Source organism: Ostrea edulis, chromosome 5 (genome assembly GCF_947568905.1).
Source record: "Ostrea edulis chromosome 5, xbOstEdul1.1, whole genome shotgun sequence".
NCBI lineage: Eukaryota > Metazoa > Mollusca > Bivalvia > Ostreida > Ostreidae > Ostrea > Ostrea edulis.
In genome coordinates this window covers 35,230,049-35,247,249 of record NC_079168.1, presented here as the reverse complement: position 1 = coordinate 35,247,249, position 17,201 = coordinate 35,230,049, and the positions used below count along the sequence as shown (strand labels likewise).

The 17,201-nt window shown below is 36.9% G+C and overlaps 1 protein-coding gene across 1 annotated transcript; it reads left to right on the top strand.

Moving 5' to 3' along the window:
* Positions 1-3,634: 3,634 nt before the first annotated feature.
* On the top strand, positions 3,635-8,691 carry LOC125652024 (fatty acid-binding protein-like). Its single transcript, XM_048880909.2, has 4 exons — positions 3,635-3,732; positions 5,611-5,789; positions 6,036-6,137; positions 8,432-8,691. The coding sequence occupies exons 1-4, from the start codon at positions 3,663-3,665 to the stop codon at positions 8,480-8,482; spliced, it is 402 nt and encodes a 133-aa protein (XP_048736866.1). The 5' UTR covers positions 3,635-3,662; the 3' UTR covers positions 8,483-8,691.
* The last annotated feature ends 8,510 nt before the right edge of the window (positions 8,692-17,201 follow it).

Below are 17,201 nucleotides of genomic sequence, written 5' to 3'. Positions count from 1 at the left end.
CACGCTACTCAAGGTAAGTGTCAGTCATATTTGTTTACTTTGTTGCAGAAAGGATACGATAGTGAACAACGAGGAATTGCGAAATTAAAACTGTATATGATGTATTTAAAAGCACATAGGTGAAATAAAGATCTATTCAACCTTTCGTCTACACGAAGCGAATTTATCCTTACACCGTCGAAAACTGGTGACGCCGGGGTATATATAGATTCATACGCACATCGGTCACATTCATGAGGAAATGGCTATTGTGGCATCTGTGACCTGTCATTATATATTGCACAGCATTATTTTAAAATCTGCATTACGGAGAATATTTCAATGGTTGTTTTCCATTGTATTCAATTTCCGCTATGATTTGCAACGTATTTAGTTCGTGTACGGCACATGTGCACGTTTCCTTGAATAACACGTGGTCGGGATCGATATCCGCCATGTTTTGTTTACATTGACATGTAGTTACGCTGATTTACCGATTTATGCAGTTGTTCGCCATTAAATTGAACACAACTTACCTCCGTATATTTATTGGCGTCGTCTAATAAGTTGTTATACTTGTTAGAAGCGATGACGCATACTTTATTCCACTTTAAATTCATTGTTCCCGTTTTCCTACACTTAATGATTGGAGATGCACCATTTCCGGTTTGGGGAAGTTATCAATATGACGTCAGATTGATTACGACGTCATTGGTGCTCAACTAGATCCGCCCAAAAGGCTATATGGACCCACAAGAGGCAAATATACAAAGAACAGTTATGATTGAAGACATATATACAAAAGACAGACATGCACAGCATACATGTATTTAACAAAGTTTTGATTACAATACAATTTTATATGACTAGAATTGATGTTGTGCATTTACATCGCATGTACCATTGCTATAACATAAACATATTGACAATGCTTAGACAATATTTACTACACTTCTTCAGCAAGACATAATCTAATTGTGACTAGATATAGTGCAATATATGCACCACTGCAAATATATCATTATATGTGTATACCCTCATAATAGTAACTAATGGTTGCAGAACTGCAAAGGACACCAGGGGACGGTGTTTAAGAAACTCTAAGTGCTTAAAAATGGGATTCTCCCTGTGTCCAGTACAAGACTGTAATTGTCAGTATAATGTACAAAGTATGAAGATTAAAACTTGACTAGATGTAGTGCATTACATGTAATATTGCCATTGCACATGCACACACATTTAAAATACTGTAATTGTAAATCTATCACAAAACTGCAAAGAACACCGTGGGACGATGCTTAAGAATCTCTAGATATTGTTTTGATTAGGATTCTCCCTGAGTCCAAAGCAGAATTGTAATTTTAAAACAAAATAATGCATATCAATTATGGTAAAAAGTTTGCAGAAGACACCAGGGGACGGTGCTTAGTTAAAAGAATCTGATATGTTCGAATGTGAACGTTGATTATACCCGTGTCCAGTACAAATATGTTAGCAAATCAAGTAGATATGAATATTCAACAATGTTAACAAATCAAGTAGATATGAATATTCAACAATGTTAACAAATCAAGTAGATATGAATATTCAACAATGTTAGCTACAATTCTTCAGTAAGAATTTACTCAGTTCATCTAAAATGTCCCTGTTTTCACAGGTCAGCAACCATACAAGTTTTTCTTGAAGATTTAGTGCAAAGAAGTTGGTACATGATTTCTAAATACATTCTAGTAAACGTTCCCTATCTTTTTTTTATTTATCGCAGCAGAATAAAAAGTGGATTTCATCCTCCACTTCACCAGAACTACAGTTTTGACATATTCTAAATTCAAGGGGGGGGGGGGTACCTTGGTATCTTCCAGATTTAATATGTAGCTTGTGTGATGATATTCTGAATTTAGTCAAACTTCTCCTTTGCTCAAAATTATTCATCAAATTTAAATAACTCCAACATCTTGTTTTTCCAGAGTTTGATGCAGTTTGTTTTAACCATCATCTTTAAAGAATCATTTGACATTTTAGAAGTGTGTTTTGTCAATATTGGAAAATTGAGGAAAGTTCTTCAAAATTTGATGGAGTGAACCATATCAAGATGGCATTTGATCATCATGTAAAATCTTAGTCTGTAAGTAAGCATCTTGTAGTAGCGGAAATGTTTCACAGTTTTCCAATCGAAGCCAATAACGGAGTATAGACTTTACTATATCATAGAGAAGCGGAAGTTTTCCCAACTCTGACAATACTGCCAAGTTGGATGACTTCCGATGTACACCTAAAATAAATTTACAAAAGTTTTTCACCAATATAGTTAGAATATATATTTTCTAAGCACAAGTACTCTGAATTTGGAATAAAAAATATGCTAGAGTTCCTCATTGACAATATATTCGTGGTCTTTGGTGATCAGGCCTTCCAACAGTCTGTTGGAATTTCCATGGACACGAATTGTGCTCCTTTGTTAGCTGACCTGTTTCTATATTCATATGAAGCAGAATTTATTCAAAAACTTCTACGTGAGAAGAAAAAATCTCTTGCTGTGGCCTTCAATTCGACATTTAGATATATCGACGACGTTTTATCTATTAACAATAATAACTTTCATTCATATGTCGATTTGATATATCCCTGTGAGCTCGAAATAAAAGACACCACAGAGTCGTCCACTTCTGCTTCATACTTAGATATTTTATTGAAAGTAGACCTTAACGGCAAACTGACAACTCAACGGTATGACAAACGTGATGATTTCAGCTTCTCCATCGTCAACTTCCCATATTTATGTAGCAATATTCCATTATCACCTGCACATGGTGTTTATCTCTCTCAACTAATTCGATACGCAAGAGCTTGTTCTGCGTATAGTCAGTTTTTAAATCGAAGCAAGCTACTGACAAACAAGTTGATGGTACAGGGGTTTCAACAGTCTCGATTGAAGTCAGCATTTCGCAAATACTATGGTCGTTATAACGATATAGTTCGTCAATACAACCTATCATTGGGTCAAATGCTGTCTGACGTGTTTCATACAGATTGTTGAGCCGTTCTTTGCACACTGATTTGATTACGGATAACTCCGTTTACCTGATCAGGATATAGAGCTCACGGCGGGTGAGAACGGTCGACAGGGGATGCTTACTCCTCCTCGGCACCTGATTCCACCTCTGGTGTGTCCAGGGGTCCGTGTTTGCCCAATTATCTATATTGTATTGCTTGTAAGAGTTATGAGATTGATCACTGTTCGTTATCTTCACCTTTTATGTACATAGTGTTTAAATACTACATGTACATTAAAGGATTGTATACTCATGGCAGAAAATCCCCATACATATTGTTGACCCCTTATTGTGACCCCAACCTACCTCCCAGTCAATGATGAATCTGCACTACATACACTAACATGCATCACTGGTTCTGGTTGAATAACTTTAAAGTAAAATATTCGCGAAGAATGGGTGCCCACTGAACCCGCAATTTTTTTTCCACACGCGATCATAAGTTGATTTTCCGTAATCTACAATATGGTTTCCAATATTCGTTATCCTGTACAGGGCAGATGTGTCGGAAGAAGAGCGTTCAGTCGACAGACCGCGAGATAACTATCCGTTCCCCCTGGTTATCTGGGTGATTGCATTGGCCGTTATAAGGGCTGCGGACACGTGATAAGGTCGCCATTATTAAGAACAATGTCGCAGTTTATTGGAAAGTGGAAAGTAGTTTCCGAAGAGAACCTAGACGAACTCTTCGAGGCTTTTGGTATGTATACAGTGTATAACTTGCATGTGTATCATGACACCTTTAGTTTTGGATATACACCATTGCACCTCTTGAAAAATTTTGTTTGCATTAGTGAAATCAAAAAATCTAAGGAATATTTTTCTCTTTATTTGCATCTAAACTTCATGTATAACTTAAAGATTTTTTTCATCCTGTGATCGAAGATTAAATAGCGTCATTCTGTGATTAAGGATTTAGTCCTTTTCATAACAATTGAGCTTCATAGAAAGGTCGTGTCTGGTTTTACGTTAGATTGAGGTCATGGTCAAATGTTTACCTTGAGCATAACATTTGAACTATACCTATGTGGGCATATTTCCTCCACCATTTGTCAGATAATTAAGTCTATTTACCAAATCTTTATGTCGACTTGTCAAATTTCCCTCACTGGCTTCTGAGATCTTTTTGTCGACTTGTCAGTTAAACGAGATGCATAAAAATGTCCAATTTGTGACATCGATCATAATTTTCTGACAGGGCGACATAATGTTTTGATTTTTTTCTAAGTCAACATAGTCTTTGGGCGTAATTCTACGATTTATATTAATTGTGAATTGAATATGACGTTTTATCTTTTTTAAAAAAGCATTTTGCTAATAACCTTGAGTTTCTTAGGGTAGCCATGATAGTTCTTTTGTATATTCTACTTAACAAAAACTTATCCAAACATACAGAAGAATTTGACATTGAGTGCTTGATATTAACCAATTTATCAAAAACTTTATTTTTACTATATATGATGACCTTAAACTTGACCTTGACTTCTGATTCTCTCTTCAAAACCTTGATTATTGCATAACCGTTTGAATCTTTGGTTGGTTGTATATTGTTAGAGAATTTTCACTCATATGGAGATGTCACCATTGCCGTTGAAGGGCTGCAAACTTTAGGCCTATGCTCGGCACTCACGGCCTTTGAGCAGGAAGGGGTCTTTATCGTGCCATACCGGCTGTGACACAGGGCCTCGAATTTTGCAGTCTTATCCGAAGGACCGACCCATTTAATCGCCAAGATGATGAGTTTTACATACCATTCAAAATCTTCATCATATGCTATAAGTTGTCTTGCGAAAAATTGTTTTCCTTGACAACAAACCTTATTATCTTGACTTTGACGTTTAAACGTTCTTTTTCAATATAGTTTGTCCATGAATGAGCAGATGAAAAGGTGAATATAACAAACAGTGATCAATCTCATAACTCCTTAAGGAATACAAAAGTAAGAGTTTGGCAAACACACACCCCTTGACATACCAGAGGTGCGATCTGGTGTCTAGGAGGAGTATGTATCCCTTGTCGACCGGTCACACCCGCTGCGAGTCCTGTATCTTGATCAGGTAAACGGGGAATTCCGTAGTTTAAATCAGTGTGCCACGAACGACCTGACAACTGGTATGAAACACGTCAGACAGCATTTGATCCAATTTGTTGTAGTGGCAAACTAGATCGCTATAACGACTTTGCGAAATGCTGACTTTAATCAAGTATGGCTCCTTCATTTTTTCTTTGTTGTGTTTCCCAATAGTGTTTCTTGTGACAAGACATATACTTAAGGGACCTGATCCCACCTCTGGTATATCCAGGGGTCAGTGTTTACCGAACTCTTAATTTTGTATTCCTTATAGGAGTTATGAAATTGATCGGTGTTAGTTATATTCACCTTTCATTTATAGGATCTTCTATACACTAGTATTAATATATCCTATAAAGTTATACAAAAACGTTATCCAACATATTTTCACCAAACAAAGTTCATATCATTCCAAATATGTCCATGTATGGAAATAGTTCTGAATTAATAAAACTGTTGATTACATATGACACATTACAGTTTATATGTAATGACTTTCAATTACAGGAGTTGATCAGGAAATGAGATTAAAGGCAAAAGAGGGTCTGATTCAACCATTCCAAGAAATAAACATTGTGGACGACGAGTATTTTATGAAGACCACAATCGGTCATATCTCTACTGAGGTCCGTTTCAAACTTGGCGTGACATTCCCAAGTTCATCTATGGATGGCAAAAAGATCATGGTAATCGGGAGTTTATCTATCTTCTGTACTAAACTGCCCGTCCCCCTCACGATATCAGGACCGTTTATCTTTCCACATGTCAGAAAGCTCAACAGTTTATGATAAAACTCCAAATAGAGAACACTTCCAAAATCAACTTGCAGACATTTTACTAATATTCGACTGGCATCTTTCAACATTATTACAATTAGATATAGGAAGTTTAGAATGTATACAATATACTGTTGCAATATTCTATACACATAGGTAACATACAGAATGAATGGAAGCACATTAGAAGAAGTTCAACAATATGGCGATCATGAGGCATTGGTCGCTCGTGTAGTCAATGGCAACGAATTGATATCTGTAAGTAGTTTCGACTTTTTAATGGGTTTCTTAAAACTGAACTGCGCAACAGGTCTATGTCCATAGAAAAAAAAAACACAGGCGAAAAGACGCCCACTCCGATAAATGACTGTATGATATGGGCCTCTTTTGGTTCCTTATAATGACTTTCAATATTATTAAAGCAAATTAAAGTTAACTTTACTTTGATCAAGAGAATGTAGAAGAATTTTAACTTTTGATGAATAATCGCCCACTGTTGTAGAAGTTTTCTTTCCACAAACGTAGAGCCCCAGAGTGCGCTCGATATACTGAGTATTTGAAATTTAAAAAAAGAGTGACGTTTTCGATGCTTAATTTTTGACGCCATTTTACAAAACATACCGCGAAACAAGTCGACTTTTTCATTTGGATGGTGGTGGTGGTTGCAATAGAAATGAAGTTTAAGATATGATTTTCTCAAGCATTTTTACAGTTTATGGAGCGAAAATAAGCTGTTATTGTCTCTACGTGCAGTTAAAGAGACACTACAGCTCATTTTGCGCAAAAATCATGAAATGACAATTTTCCCAGCGCTTTCTCAATTTTTGTTGCATTGTTGAAAGTATGAACTTTGCGAAAATAACACTTATCTAAAGTTAAAAATTATCATTTTAACGTAAAAATTAATACTTTTTGATGGCCTATACACAAAATATCGAGTCTCCTCCTTTCAGTCTTCAGACGCATGCGCATAGACAGTAAACAGTGCAGCATGTCGTCCAGAGAGAGAAAGTGTAGTTGATAGATCTAGAATTTTGAGAAAAGAGGTAAAATTAGAATGAGATAAAACTCATACGTGAAATAAAATTGACCTTGGTATCAGTTTGACCGTTGGAAAACAAAGAGCTCGGAGAAACACATGTAACTCAGTGGCGGATCTAGGATTTCCGAAGAGGGGTGTGAAAGTCAAAGATTAGCCAAAGTAATCGGCCATTCTGGTGCAAAATTTGGATTTTCATTCACAATCTGTGGGGTAAAAAGGGAGGGGGATCCTGGCCCCCTAAATCTGCCATTGAGACTAGCTGCGAAGACACCACGTTTAAAAGTAGGTGCTATTTTTATCTGAACACGACACGTGTTAGTTGTAAAAACATCGGTCAGTGGGAACATGGAAGGTTTCTGTTGAAATAATAATTTATAATTACTTATTATAAGGAGCAGGGAATAATCTTATACTTGAAAGGTGAGTGTGGACCCCCTTGAAGGGGAATTTAAATAATTTCCTACAAAACACCTTTGCTGTCATTCAAAACCACGTGATGTAAATAAGCATTCAAAAGTCCGAGTCAGCATGAAGAAACCTTTGAATTCCGAACGATCTTCAAAGCTCAGTTGAGAGTAAATTGATGCATCCCAATTGTTCAAAATTGTCAGTATCGATATGAAATTTATCATTTTATCAATACATGGTTTTAAAAACACTTTATTAAAATGTGGAAAATGAGCTGCAGCAAAAGTGTTCTGTAGGAAATTATTTAAATTCCCCTTCAAGGGGGTCCACACTCACCTTTCAAGTATAAGATTATTTCCTGCTCCTTATAATAAGTAATTATAAATCATTATTTCAACAGAAACCTTCCATGTTCCCACTGACCGATGTTTTTACAACTAACACGTGTCGTGTTCAGATAAAAATAGCACCTACTTTTAAACGTGGTGTCTTCGCAGCTAGTCTCAATGGCAGATTTAGGGGGCCAGGATCCCCCTCCCTTTTTACCCCACAGATTGTGAATGAAAATCCAAATTTTGCACCAGAATGGCCGATTACTTTGGCTAATCTTTGACTTTCACACCCCTCTTCGGAAATCCTAGATCCGCCACTGAGTTACATGTGTTTCTCCGAGCTCTTTGTTTTCCAACGGTCAAACTGATACCAAGGTCAATTTTATTTCACGTATGAGTTTTATCTCATTCTAATTTTACCTCTTTTCTCACAGAATTTGTCAAAATTCTAGATCTATCAACTACACTTTCTCTCTCTGGACGACATGCTGCACTGTTTACTGTCTATGCGCATGCGTCTGAAGACTGAAAGGAGGAGACTCGATATTTTGTGTATAGGCCATCAAAAAGTATTAATTTTTACGTTAAAACGATAATTTTTAACTTTAGATAAGTGTTATTTTCGCAAAGTTCATACTTTCAACAATGCCACAAAAATTGAGAAAGCGCTGGGAAAATTGTCATTTCATGATTTTTGCGCAAAATGAGCTGTAGTGTCTCTTTAATGGAAATGCGATTAACGTAATCAGAGGATTCATTTTCTATTTCAGACGATTACTGGGCGAGGAAAGAAAGCCAACATTCGCTATACCAGAGTATAACCGATAGCTGGTGATACAATTCAATAGTATATAACAATAGCATGCAAACACATGATCCCCAAATGTTATGCGCGTGACTTCCATGTTCCTCTCCGAGACTAGTAGTTTAAATTGGTGGTGAATTCTTGCGTGAAATTTTGATTTAATGACTGATTTATTATGCTTATATTATGTTAACACTAGTGGACAATAAAGTTTATGCGAATAAATCAAAAGTAGTTTTCAAGTCCAAAAACGCCAAGTTGAACACAATGCGGCTCAATAACAAGCACTATAAATCCTCCCCCCCCCCTTTTTTTTTTTTATAATTCTCCAATCAAAGGTCTCCTTCCGAAATTTTCTTATCATTTCCATTTGTGGAACTTTTCAAATTAAAGGCGCGTAAAGTCGTGCTACCGGGACAACATACGTAAACATTACTTAGGCATACGTATAATAAATTATGGTATCGAATACATATTATAACCGACTGCAAACCACGACACTGATTAAAATTCTAAAGGCAAATTTAGGAATTGATTATTCTAAGGTGCATATGACATGAACTTTGTAATCGTACACGTACCCCCCCCCCCTCAATTTCCATATTTTATAACAAGTTATATATATGCCAACCTGCATTTTTAAAGACGTTTATGACACTAATTAACACAACTAATGCGTTTCCAAACTGCGTCTAAGCTATTTTGAAAATTACAAAATATTGATGGACTTAGGACAGAGAACATCATTGTTTGGAATTTTTAAAATAGGTGTGGTGGAGTTTAAAAACCATGTAACATTTTTAATACGATAGTGTTAGAATATTTGAAAAATGCAGTTTGATCAATGGTTATTTAATTTTAAAATACACCATGTATTTTAACTCTTAAAAAGGGGGGGGGGGTGCTATGACCGTTTCGTATAGGAATGAGAGTACCAAATCCCCGCATGCGTAACCCGGACGGAGTTTACCCGAGATTGAGCGGAGGTATAAATGTCTAGGTGTTGCGTGATTGGCTAATATCAAGAGTGAAATTATTTGGAATTGAAAGAAATATTATAGAGGTTCAAATTAATTGTCAGGATGAAAAATTATCGCACAAAATCGAGAAATGACTGAGGAAATTACCATGGTAGGGGTGTGCTTAAAATGAAGTGTGTAATTTACTGCAGATTGCTATGTGTTGTAAAAAAGTACAAATATGGCCTATAAAAGGCACGGGACCCTATATATTTTTGTCATTTTTTATCAACACTTGGAATGAACTTTGAAATGTTTGCGGTCATTTGTTTAAAATCGATATAGTTAATTAGTGAGAGGGCCAACGGTTAACATTGAGGTATATGGGAAATGAATTGGTACTCTTTTCCCTTTATGTCCCAGTAATCTCGCACTTGCTCGCGAGACTTGTGCATTTTCTTACCAATGACGCACAAGAGTCATCAAAACGCGATAACTCTAACGAGCTGGTAATGAGACGTATTGACAATACTATAAAACTCGGGTTCGATTTCTACTAGAGAATTTTGAATTCTTTACAGATTTGTATATGTTTTTTGGTGTTTTTTTTTTAAATGCATTAAGGGATATTCATTTTATACTAATTCAAAATGAAAACAATTTTGTATCTACTTGAATTACCTAAGTATGTCAAATGAAACTCTATCATTTTTAGAATGTGTGATGCATTTATCATAGATGTACGAAACACGTTCTAAAACGGAATGAAATACTTTTTGTTCCGTGCCTTGAACCCTTAGACTCGTGTCCTTAGAAGCGCCTCTGTAGCTCTGACAGTCAGTCCTCTCCATTCATCCCGGTGTTGTAGCATAGAATTTTCCCCCGCAGACTTTCCCCTGGAAAAACGGGCCCGGGATAGATTTTCCCCATAGGGGGAAAAAGCGCCCCAGTATATAATCTCCCCCTATGCACAAAGTCAGTATAGAGTTCCCCCCTGGGCGGAAAAACCGCCGTGGTATAGAATTTCCCCCTCCTGTTTCCGGATTCCATTTGCTATAGTTTAATGAAATAAATATGCACTCATTATCCCCCCGAACGAAGTTCTGGGGGGTATATAGGAATCACTCTGTCTGTCCGTCCGTCCGTCTGTCTGTGCAGATTCGTGTCCGGGCCATAACTTCTTTGTTCTTTGACTTAGGCATATCATATTTGAAACACAGGTAGATCACCATGAGACGATGTGTCGAGTACCTTCATGACCTCTATATCACCTTGACCCCAAGGTCAAAATTAAAGGTTTATTACAATGGATTCGTGTCCGGGCCATAACTTCTTTGTTCTTTGACATAGGCATACCATATTTGAAACATGAGTGTATCACCATGAGACGATGTGTCATGTACCTTCATGACCTCCATATGACCTTGACCTCAAGGTTAAAATTAAAGGTTTTTACAATGGATTCGTTTCAGGTCCATGACTTCTTTGTTCTTTGACATAGGCATATCATATTTGACACATGAGTGTATCACCATGAGACGATGTGTCGAGTACCTTCATGACCTCTATATGACCTTGAACTTTGACCTCAAGGTCAAAATTGATTATAGGGTTTTGACATAGTCATACCATAAGACATGGGTGTATCACCATGAGACTATGTGTCATGTACATTCATGACCTCTTTATGACCTTGACCTTTGATCTCAAGGTCAAATTATAGGTTTATTCCATGGATTTGTGTTCGGACTATATCTTCCATTTTCTTCTACAAAGGCATACCATATTTTGACACTCAGGAAAGAGGTAATTTATACCTATTAACAACACCCTTTGGGAGATTGGGGTAAGCGGGGGTACTCTTAGTGAGCATTGCTCACAGTACATCTTGTTATAATTACGATATTCATAAAATAAACGAATATATTTTTTGAGATGTAGAAGTTGGGTTTACACGCTGAAAACTTTGAATTCCATATAGTAAATACAATATGCTTTCCAAAAGACTTTAAGGATGGTCAATATCATTAGGATTTTTCGTAAAAAGTCAACTAAAAGATATACAATTTAAATACACGAATCTGAAAAGTAAAATAGATGAACTGTATAAATAAAAGTAATTTAATTTTCCCGTTTATTCAAATTCGAAATTTTAGATTAAAAAATAATCATTAACTTCTTCCCAACTTCGCTATTTCAAATAGCCTTGAGATGTCTGAATGAATTTTGATATACCATTACACGATTTGAATAATTTCCTTTATTTAAAAAAAACAAAAAACGTAGATGATGATTTTGATACACAAGACCCTGCTCAAAATTAGAAAATAATGATAAAAATTCCTGGGTATAGATAAGCAAGAGAATTCTAGTAAACGGATACATAGCTAAAATGTAAGAAGGGGAGAAAGCGTACTGTCATTTAGGGGGAAGTTCTATACTGGGACGGTTTTTCCTAGGGGGGAAATTGGGCCCGGATTTATTCTTCCTAGGGGGAAAATTCTGTGCCAGACCCATCTTTTTGGGAGGAATGTTTATCCTGGGTCCGTTTTCCCGGGGGGGGGGGGGGGTTCTATGCTACAACACCGGCACTTCGCCTACCTCAATGCGTCCCTCAACTCCAGGCCCGTCCACTCTGTGATGTTGTTTTCCCATCTCTTTCTTTGTCGACCACTGTGCCTTGCAGAATTGTTTTGGCAAGGCCTGATGATTTCTTGACATGTTCATACCATTTCAGCTTGCGTCTTCTAACTGAATTGATGTGATCAGTGTATGGACCGATTTCATTCTCAATACGTCTTTTTATTTCCCCGTAGGTGATGTGATATTTGTTTGAGATGTATGAGATGCCAAGGAGCCTTCTATAACACCTCATTTCAACTGCTTGGATCCTTTGTTCGAGGTCAGCTTTTAGTGTCCATGATTCCCAAGCATAGAGCAGAGGCAACTGCATCGCTTGGGGTCGAATTTCCTATTAAAGAGTAGAGGAAGATTGCCATGACTAAGGATTGCCCAACTCTCTATTTTGTATTGCATGTATGAGATTGATCACTGTTCGTCATCTTCACCTTTCATCAGTTTGATTTTTGAGCTGAGATGTTTTGGTTGTTCCACCATTGGCTTCAACTTTGTCAATGCGGCTGTGGTCTGAGCAATTCTTTAGAGAATTTCTGGTCTTGATCCTTCATCTGCGATTGTTGCACCTTGGTATTTGAAGCTGCTGACTGGTTCAAACTTCCTGTTGATCATTATGTCGTTAGCAAAACCGATTGGATTCTTGATCATCACTGCTCTTTTCTGCACTGATCTCCATGTGATATTCTGTAGAGGTGTTGTTCAGTCTTTTGATCAGATTGACTAGTTCTTGCTCTTTCCCAGCTAATCCGTTGATGTCGTCGGCAAAACGGAGGTCTGTGATATGGATATATCAGAAAGTATAGACGAACATGCCTAAATCCTGACACAGGGTGTCGTTTATGATAATATATCTTGAGCTTTTTTAGTATAACATCTCGGTAATACCGACTTGTAACACTTTTGCCCTTCGGTACCGGAATTTGTATGGCTATACCATCACATGAGAAGAATATGCAATAAAGAACCTTCTTTGTGCTTATGGTTCTTTTGGCAACTACAGGTCGTCTACCGTGGTTAGTTAGCCATATTTTGCCAATTTTTCTTACTGGTTCGAAATAGTGAACTCATGTTTTGTCACCAGAAACAATGTTTGCAAATTGTCTTTGGTTGGATTTGGGAAACATTTTGAGCAATTGCTTAGCGGTTTGTACTCGTAATTTAACTGGTACTAAATTACAGATATAGTAAATTTTCCATAAAGAGGGTGTTGCACCGAAGCGAGAATTTTCCCTAATCGGAGCTCCGTGCCAGCACTTGCGACGTAGAACTGACCTTCATCCATATTTATACTCTTTGCGTATTTGCCATTTAAATCCCTGTAGGATTTCCCAGTACTAAGGGCAAACCTAATACATTTTATGTGTCAATACATTATACATGTAGTCAAAACATAATTTTTGAAATCGTGAAAATTAAATTGGTTTTTCCCCTGAGTATCAGATATAATGTATACGGTTACACGATACGAGTGTATCATTTATTTGATATTCTATACTACTACAGTCTAAAAGCTCTTATACTCGTATGTATTATTTTCTACAACCAGCAGTTGGCAACTATACATAACTCTGACCACAAAACAAAATATGAGAAGTTTAATACGCATTAATAAAGTTTAACATAATTCAAAGTACATGCATTTGAAAACATTGATTCACCATTACAGCAATTTGCTACTGGAATACACATCATCTTATCCATTTAGACTGTTTAACGGTTATTTCCCTGTTTGGCCTTAAAGTTTTTCTTTCAAAGCTTTGCAACGTTCACAACGTTTTTCGTAAAAGGCACCATGCCTTTATCAATGCTTTCACTAAGAAAAACATACATGTACATGTACAACCTTGACTATCAAAACACAGGTATTGCATGCTGTATTCGGTGTGTTTATTGCGAGTCCTATTCACAAAATAAACAGTGTTCAGGTTGGAAGCTTTACTTATTTTAAACTCGGCACATTGTAATAAAGAGAGATTTGACTAGAAACATTTATAAAAACTAGAAGTGTGTTTCAATAAAGAAAAAAAAACCCATCTAATTGGAAAACGTAATATGAAAAAAAATTGTGTTCGTGAGGGATTCGAACCCGGGCGTTTTAAAAAAGAAGTAATCGTTACCTATAAAAGTCGAGAACGTTACCCACAGAACCACGCAGTAGTCCATTCATTACTTAGGAAAATAAACGTACAGGTGAAGTTGAAAATAATATCAGTGAAGTCGTTTCGATTTTTTGAAATTTACAAAAAAAATGCCCTTGTGAAACAAAATTTCAAAGCGACAGTTTTTTAGTGAAAAACTTGAAGAACATGTTCATGCTAAATTCATTTTGTTTCATGGAGGCAGTTTTTTCTGAAATTCGGGGATACCCCTCCATTTTAACGCTAAAATCATATAAATCGCTTATTGCTTGATTTAAACTCGAATTATTTTGGCTAAGTTTTGTCTATACACGTCTTTTAAACTTATTTTCACAAATTTTTTTAATCAAGACATACGTTCCAATTGGTTTTATCAAATATTTGAATAACTTTATTTTATCGATTTTTCATGCAACACCTTTAGGGGAATTAACATGATACGTGCAACACCTTCTTTATTCTTTATATCGACGCAACGTATTAGCGCTGCATTGTGGAAAATGTATCCCATTAAAGAACCTATGTAGTGACCCCCCCCCTCCCGGATAGGATTTTGATTGAAGTTTAGGTAAAACGACCGCTTCAGATTTTTGTTTTGAATTTTTAGTATATGTGACGTCAATTCTCCGACGATTGACCGCCACCACTGCAACTCACTTTGAACAACGACGCTACGTGCCTACAGGCTCAATATGCATATGTTTTTGCAACATTTACGTGATAATTTTCAGTATGACATTTGTATGATAACCGAAGCGTTTTGTTTTGTTTCAGAAATCAACTCGACTTCAGACGTCATTGTCTTTACCACGTCGACCGTCTGAAAGTGAATATGTCATTACAACTTGTAAACCTCTTTTCAAGCACAGCAAAGTTTTTTTGTTGTTTTTTTTTGTTTTTTTTTCACAAGCAAAAGTATGCTACCGTAACAATTTACCAAAACAATATGGATGCCACCAGTAGAAGAGATGCCAGGACTAGTGTTTTCACATCCACAGGTGCTTGGGTTCACCCCTCCCTGAATAACTTACATGTACACGAGTTGATGTAATTATTTTCGTTGTTGAAAATCTCTCTAATGCATGTGAACAATGACTTTCATACCCCAAAAGTCCAAATTAACTCAAACAAGCCCTTTTCAAAAATACACTATCTGGATATTATAACGTTCCCTTTTTGGGGGGGGGGGGGGGTGAACCCAAATATTCGTGTTCATATCTCGCGATCACAATTCCTCATCCGATTGGATTCTTGAGGACATGATGGGAGCCAAAACAGGTGTTCGTTTTACAATGGAATATATCATGAAATCTTCTAAAGATTAAAGTTATAGCACCTCATGCACTGTTTGCGTGGACCACGTGGAAAATTAATCTTGCGCATGCACCTGTGTATCGTAGTAGTCGGAGGCCAAACTACGTGAATCGGAACATCGGACGGCCTTTTCCGTCAAATCGAGAAAAACAAGTTCTTTTTCTTCTTGATTTGACAGAAATAAGAGGCTCATGGGCTAAATCGCTCACCTGAGTCACCTTAGCTCATACTTAAAGATTTCCCCTACATATTCGCATGTAAAACTTCGATCCCTATTGTGGCCCCAACCTACCCCTAGGGGCCATGGTTTTTACAAACTTGAATCTGCTCTATGTGAGGATGCTTTCATGTAAATATAAATTTTCTGGTCCAGTAGTTCTTGACAAGATTTTTGAAGAGTTCCCTATATATTTGTATCTAAAACTTTGATCCCCTATAGTGGCCTCACTCTACCCCCGGAGACCATGGTTTTAACAAACTTTAATCTGCATATTCAGGAAGCTCCCATGTCAATATAAACTATTCTGGTCCAGTTTTTGAGAAGATTTTTTAAAGATTTTTCCTATATATCTCTATGTAAAACTTTGATCCTCCATAGTGGCCCCATCCTACCCCCGGGGGCCACTATCTGTGCAAACTTGAATCTACTTTATACCATGACGCTTTCAGGTGAATCTCCACTCTTATGGCCCGGTGGTTCTTGAGGAGACTTGAAGATTTTCCATATATATATAAATATATATATATATCTGTGTGTGTGTGTGTGTGTAAAACTTTGGTTCCCTATTGTGACCCCACCCTACCCCTGGGTGTCATGATTTCTATAAACTTGAATCTCCAATATATCAGCTTTCATGTAAATTTCAGCTTTTCTGGCCCAATGGTTCTTGAGAATATTCTTAAATGACCCCACCCTAGTTTTGCATTTTTGTGATTATCTCCCCTTTGAAGGGGAACGGTCTTTCAATTGTACAAACTTGAATCCCCTTCTCCCAAGGATGATCTATACCAAGTTTGTTGAAATTAGTTCTGCAGAAGATGATTTTCCTATATATCAGCATGTAAATATTCTCTATTGTAGCCCCAACCTACCCCCGGGAGCCGTGGTGTGTACAAACTTTAACCTACTTTATACCAGGAAGCTTTCAGGTAAATCTCCACTCTTATGGCCCAATGGTTCTTGAGAAGAAGAGTTTTAAAGATCTTCCCTATATATTCGCATGTAAAAACTTGATCCCCTGTTGTGGCCCCACCCTACCTCCGGGGTTAACAAACTTCAATTTCCACTTTGTCAAGAAGCTTTCGTTTAAATTTCAGCTTTCCTGGTCCAGTGCTTCTTGTTGATATTTTTAAATGGCCACCCTATTTTTGCATTTTTGTAATTATTTCCACTTTGAGGGGTCCTTCATTTGATCAAACTTGAATCCCCTTCAGTTGAGGATGGGTTGTGTAAGTTTGGTTGAAAGTGGTCCAGTGGTTCTGGAGAAGTCGCAAGTATGAAAAGTTTACAGACGGACAACGGGTGATCAGAAAAGCTCACTTGATGTTTTAGCTCAGATGAGCTAAAAATCAAGTTATGCCCAGAATGCATCCGAGCTTGATGATGTGACCTTTATTTATAGATTGAAATCTAACAGGGTAGCAGGGGGTGGGTGGGCTTCCGCATCAACAAGTACATATTTATCGG